The following is a 6,692-nucleotide window of genomic DNA, read 5'->3' as shown; positions in this document are numbered from 1 at the left end:
ACAGAATCATTTATCAATTTGATGGAAGAACTGATTGAGCAATGGAATTAAAACGTTAACAAACAATTGTACCTTGATGATGCATTAGTGCCTCCAATTATAATGAAGATTAAAATCAATCTCGAGAAAATACTTCAGCATTTAATCATCAAGTGAACAAAGGGAATAAAGAAGATTAGATGTTTATTTAGGATAGACAAGGAGTGATGAGCATTAAATACATATGCATATGGTCCAGGACATATATTGATACATTTGGTTGAAAATAAATAAGTTTACATTACAATAATATATTATACAACCCTATTAAAAATATAAAAATCGTTATTGTACGCATTCTATATTGATGTATTGTTTTATTATTTCCCGTTCATCAACGCATTTTAAACATCAATACAGCTGATGTACACTGACAAAGGGGATAGTGCAGTCTAACCTTTACGTTTACTTGGTCTACAGGTGGGAGTTTAGAGCAGAGATATTGTCTCTCAGGATTCAGCATCAGATGGTGTTTAACACTGGTCCTCTCCCAGTACCTCTGGGATTTCACTCAAGTCCATTGATGTGCCCTGCATCAGCGATTTACTTGTGTGAGTGATGGGGTCCGCAAAGACCTCCACCGAGCTGGAGATTGACTGGAGGGACCTCTCTCGGAAGTAGTTGATGGCCTCGTGATCGATGAACATCTGCTCTTCTCGAAGGCTTTGCTCGTAGAGTTTGCGCTTGTGCCTGAACTCGATGACCGTCTTGGTGTAGGAGTTCAGCGTGGTGACCGAGGCTGCCATGCAACAGGTGAAGGATCCCCATGCGAGACTGTGGAGAGGGAAGGAGCAGCAAATGAAGCAATCTTATCATGTTTGATTAAGTTTAGAGATACAGCGCGCAATCAGGCCCTTCGGCCCATCGACCAACGATCACCGCTTACTTACACTATCCTATGCACACCAGGGACCATTTATATTTATACCCAGCCAATTAACCTAAAAACCTGCACGTCTTTGGGGTGTGGGAGGAAACCGATGATCTCGGAGAAAACCCACGCAGGTCACGGGGTGAACATATAACCCAGCCTATAATTGGGCAACCAGAACTGTACGCAATACTTCAAAGCGCAGGTATATGAGTATTTTTTTAAACCACATTTGGCATGATATACTTTTTTTTTTAATCTACTTCTGCCATTCAGGATCTGTGTGTTGATTCTAAGAGAGGTGATGAAATTAATATCCACGTGACCGGAATTATCAAGAGAGATCATAATGAGTTTACTGGGAGTGGATTGTCGTTGTCATGGCCTTTGGGGCTTGATAAATGCATCAGAGAGGTGACTCATATCTCATCAGTGTGGTCTAGTTTCAAGCCCAGAGGACCTGTGAGCGGAGGTCAATTGTTAATCTATCGTGCTAACCTCTTCCTATTTCCAAGCACATTTTGGCCCGATTAGACAGGTTTTTTAAAAAATCAATAAGGGAATCAACGATAATGGGGAACTCAGCGGGACAGGTAGGATCTCTGGAGAAAAGAATGGGTGACTTTTTGGATCAAACTTGGAAGAAGGTCTCAACCCGAAACGTCACCCATCCCTTTTCTCCAGAGATGCTGCCTGTCCCGCTGAGATACTCCAGCACTTTGTGACCAGCCTTGGTACAAACCAGCATCTGCAGATCTTTGATTCTACAAGGAGCTGAGGCCAGGATCAGTTCAATCATAATCATACTGACTGGCAGAACAAGGTCATTGGTTCCCATGGCCTACTTTTCTTCTCATTTCTTTTTTGTTGCTACCTCTATATATAAAATATCTGGGTGGCACAATGGTAGAGCAGCGCTGTTTCAGCAGCAGGGACTCAAGTTCGATCCTGACCTCGGGCGCCGTCTGTGTGGAGTTTGCGTGCTCTCCCTGTGACCTTGTGGGTTTTCTCCGGTTTCCTCCCACATTTCATAGACGTGTGAGTTTGTAGGTTAATTGGTGTAGTGCGTGGGTGGGAAAGTGGCATAACATATAACCATTGTGAACGGGTGATCGATGGTTGGCATGGACTCAGCGGGCTCGGTTTCCATGCTGTATCTCTAAACTAAACTGAACTAACCTAGACGGATGCCAATGTTCAACTCTACATTACAATCTCTGACAGCTTCAAACAAATTTGCGGTGTGGGGAGGAAGCAAATTGACCTGTTTTGCTTCTTCTGGGAATTTGGAGGAAGAGTTGTGATTCGTCCCACATCCCGGTGGACGATTATTCACAACATTGCTGATTATTAGTGCTGGCTACAAGAATATGTCATTTTTATCTTCACAGTATGCTCTTCAATCTTTCAGCAGTGAATTCACATCACGATGTGCTGTTAAAATGGTATGAACAATCGCGGTGAGAGTGGAAGGGGAATGTGACCATCATGGAGAAATAGTTTATTAACAATTCACCGTTGATTTCTTTTTCAAATACAAAATGAAACACAAGAGTGAAATATAAATGATGGTTAAACTGCTACATTTCTATTCCTATTTTATTCTTTGTTTTCATCAATAGGTTGGCTTAATAAAAATTACGTCAGAGGGTGGTGAATATGTGGAACTCATTGCCACAGATGACTGCAAGACCGTTGATGGCTATTTTATACGGCAGAGGTTGACAGATTCTTGATTAGCACGGGTGTCAGTGGTTATGGGGAGAGGCAGGCGAATGGGGTTGAGAGGGAGAGATAGGTCAGCCATGATTGAATGGCAGAGTAGACTTGATGGGTAGAATGGCCTAATTCTGCTCCAATCACTTATGAATTTATGAACCTTTGCTAACAATAAATTAGACCAAATTTCATTAAATTGTTAACCAATTCCATTAAGTTCTATTGAGATGGACGAAGGGTCTCTAACCAAAACATTACACATTATTTTTCTCCAGAGATGCTGCTTTGTTCATGACGACCAAGCAGCCCCATCTAAGCTGGTCACATTTATCTGTATTTAGCCCACTAACAAAATCACGCTGACTATCCATAATGAACTCGTGTCTACCACATGTATGGCTAGAATGAAGATAGTTATGATCATGAGTCATTCTGCTATTTCAAAGTGGTGCAAGAATCAGTCTGAAGAAGGGTCTCAACCTGATACGTCACCCATTCCTACTCTCCAGAGATGCTGCCAGTCCCGCTGAGTTATTCCAGCATTTTGTGTTTACCTTTGATTTAAACCAGCGTCTACAGTTCTTTCCTACACATATAATGTCAAGTCGCCAGGTTGAATTACCAAGTAAATTGACACCAGGATTGGCAAGCAGCCTGGAGCTTATCTGTACTGGATGGTGGGGCAGCCTGCTGGCAGGGTACGGCAATGTTATAGCAATGATGCTGGTTGGGTTATCCAGAGAGCTGGACAAAATACAATGTACAAACTCTGTACAAACCCTCCTCAATGGACCCTTCTTCAGATTAGACATCTCTGGAGAAATAGGATGGGTGATGTTTCGAGTCAGGACCCTTCTTCAGACTGGCCACCAGTATCTGCAATTCTTTATTTCTACCACCTGTGACTTATGTGGACAAGGCTCAGACACATTGCAAAGGCAATACAGGCGGGGGAGTGGAATTTGGAACAGAGAGGGCAGTTAAAGATGCAAAGTACTGGAGTAACTCAGCGGGTCAGGCAGCACGCCTGGAGGACATGGATAGGTGACGTTACGGGGTGGCACCCTTCTTGATGAAGCCTTCTGTCTTCCCGTTACTTAGTTGGAAGAAATTATTTCTCATCTGGTGAAAGAATTTGGAAACAATGGAGGGTGAGGAGAGGAGAAGGGCTGCACGGTGGCGCAGCGGTAGAGTTGCTGCCTTGTCACTAGCAACCTGGGTTCGATCCTGACTATGGGTGCTGTCTATACGCATTTTGTAGATTCTTCCCGTGACCCGCGTGGATTTAATCCGGGTGCTCTGGTTTCCTCCCACACTCCAAACACGTACAGGTATATAGATTAATTGGCTTTGGTAAAAATTTGTATATTGTCCCTGGTAAAATCGTCTCCTGCTGTGTGGGATAGTGCTAGTGTATGGGGTGATCGCTGGTCGGCGTGGACTTGGTGGGCCTGTTTCCGCGGTGTATATTAAAGTTTTAAAGTAAAGTAACAAAGAAGGAAGGTGAAGTTGGGATTCGCCAGCAAGTACGAAGAAACTGATGCAATTTATGTAGAATCTGCTTTGACTCCTCAACCTGTTTATGCATATGCTTGAAGCCCAACATCTGCCTGACTCGTTAATAAGGATAAATACAGATACACTGATGTATTTATGCTTCCAATACTTTCCCTCGGGGAGGTAGTGAATGAGTGGCATGTGTATATTACTTGAAAAAGGCACCAAGTAGCCAATAAACCTGAGGCACAAAATACATTAAAATCAAAATACTTGATCTATCATGCAATAAAGCCACACAAGACCCATTAAAATTCAAAGACTAAAGGGTACCATTGACTTTGGCATGTTCAAGGTCATATGTTATAACATAAAGATTTGATTCTGGCCCTGGTTAACCAAGACTTATGATTTTCACGGACTTGTTTTCATTGTCAAACATTAAGCCTATGTTCCCTTTGTCCTTACTTCCATTAACAAGTGCAGCAAGCTCACAGAGTTTTGTTGTCTCTGACAGTGAAACTATTCCTTTTGCTTGGCGCTTCCTTCACCTTTCACCACCCTGTACCCTGGCCAAGAGCACAATGGTTTGGTGTTAGCAACCTCTCTGTGGAACCCCACCAAATATTTCTCACAAGGCGGAAGGAAGAGGGCTCTGCCCGAGCCGGCTGCCTGCCCCTTTTCCAGGTTACGTCTGTGCCCGGGTAGTTTTAGAAAGGGACTACGCGCTGTCCGTGGGCGCCGTGGGGGATTTCCGGGACCGCTGGGCGAAGCTGGGGGTGGAATGCATCCTCAATAAGGATGGCGAAATAGTTATTTAATATTTGGAATTTAAGAATATTTGTTTTACTTTGTATTGTGGTGGAGGGTTTGGTTGTATTGTTTTGTATTGTGCATCTCATTTTTGCAAATAATTGATTTAAATTATTTTTGTTAAAAAAAAACTCTCACTATTCCCATTCTCCAGCCTGTTCCATCTGAACATTGACCATTCATCTTCTCATCTTGTTTCCTAGGTGCAGTTATGGCAAATGGTTTCTGACTCTGGAACAAGACCATGCTGTATCAGTGGTGAATCTCTGGAACTCTCTGCCACAGAAGGTAGTTGAGGCCAGTTCATTGGCTATATTTAAGAGGGAGTTAGATGTGGCCCTTGTGGCTAAAGGGATCAGGGGGTATGGAGAGAAGGCAGGTACGGGACACTGAGTTGGATGATCAGCCATGATCATATTGAATGGCGGTACAGGTTCGAAGGGCCGAATGGCCTACTCCTGCACCTATTGTCTATGTTTCTATGTATCCGGCCTGCGTGGTAGTTGGTGTGTGTGGGACATCCCACACTAATATAATTCACACGGGGGTATTTCCACTCATAAATACTGAAGAGAAAACACACTCCCTGGATCCAGAGCACTGGTTCAGTCTTGGAAGGGAAGATCAGAATGAATGGTTTAACAGTTTTGACCCTGGTCCTCAGAACAGCAGGTACCAAGTGCAAAACACTCAATCTCATTCCCTCTGAGAGAGAATGTGAAGAACTTCTCTGAACTTTTCATGAGGCGGCACAGTGGTGCAGCGGTAGAGTTGCTGCCTCACAGCGCCAGAGACCCGGGTTCGAACCTGACTACGGGTGCAGTCTGTATGGAGTTTGTACCATATAATATAACCATATAACAATTACAGCACGGAAACAGGCCATCTCGACCCCTCTAGTCCGTGCCGAACACATAATCTCCCCTAGTCCCATATACCTGCGCTCAGACCATAACCCTCCATTCCTTTCCCATCCATATAACTATCCAATTTATTTTTAAATGATAAAAACGAACCTGCCTCCACCACCTTCACTGGAAGCTCATTCCACACAGCTACCACTCTCTGAGTAAAGAAGTTCCCCCTCATGTTACCCCTAAACTTCAGTCCCTTAATTCTCAAGTCATGTCCCCTTGTTTGAATCTTCCCTACTCTCAGTGGGAAAAGGTTTTCCACGTCAACTCTGTCTATCCCTCTCATCATTTTAAAAACCTCTATCAAGTCCCCCCTTAACCTTCTGCGCTCCAAAGAATAAAGCCCTAACTTGTTCAACCTTTCTCTGTAACTTAGTTGCTGAAACCCAGGCAACATTCTAGTAAATCTATTGTACGTTGTACGTTCTCCCTGTGACCGGCATGGGTTTCCCCGGGTGCTCTGGTTACCGCCCACACTCCATGGATGTGCAGTTTTCCAGGTTAATTGGCTTCTGTAAAATTGTCCCAAGTGTGTAGGATAGAACTAGTGTACGGGTGATCGCTGGACTCGGTGGGCAGAAGGGCTTGTTTCCACGCTGCATTTCTACACTAAACTAAACTAAAACTAATAAAATGGTTTCAACCTGACGGGAATTACCCCTACATTCTGAGCTTAGGAAATAATGTTCAAAACCTTATATAGGAGCATTCGAAAATGGCAAAATTAATTATTAGGCACTTGAGGTGTTTCTTCACGAATATTCCAGCAAGCAAAAAGCCAATAAGCCCTGAGGAAAATAAGAAAGGTTTGAAAAAGTCCTCTTGGGAAAGCATTGAAA

General features: G+C 43.4%; 1 protein-coding gene across 1 annotated transcript in view; it reads right to left on the bottom strand.

The window, feature by feature from the left end:
* Window positions 1-210: 210 nt before the first annotated feature.
* LOC116985868 (germ cell-specific gene 1-like protein) overlaps window positions 211-6,692 on the bottom strand; it is a 127,879-nt gene continuing 121,397 nt past the window's right edge. The window contains exon 5 of the mRNA XM_033040957.1: window positions 211-813. Within this exon, the coding sequence (XP_032896848.1) occupies window positions 513-813 (301 nt within the window). The 3' untranslated portion in view covers window positions 211-512. The remainder of the gene's footprint in view (window positions 814-6,692) is intronic.

This window comes from Amblyraja radiata, chromosome 22, assembly GCF_010909765.2.
Source record: "Amblyraja radiata isolate CabotCenter1 chromosome 22, sAmbRad1.1.pri, whole genome shotgun sequence".
Classification (NCBI taxonomy): domain Eukaryota; kingdom Metazoa; phylum Chordata; class Chondrichthyes; order Rajiformes; family Rajidae; genus Amblyraja; species Amblyraja radiata.
Note: the sequence above shows the minus strand (reverse complement) of the source record. Positions and strands in the feature narration are given on the sequence as shown.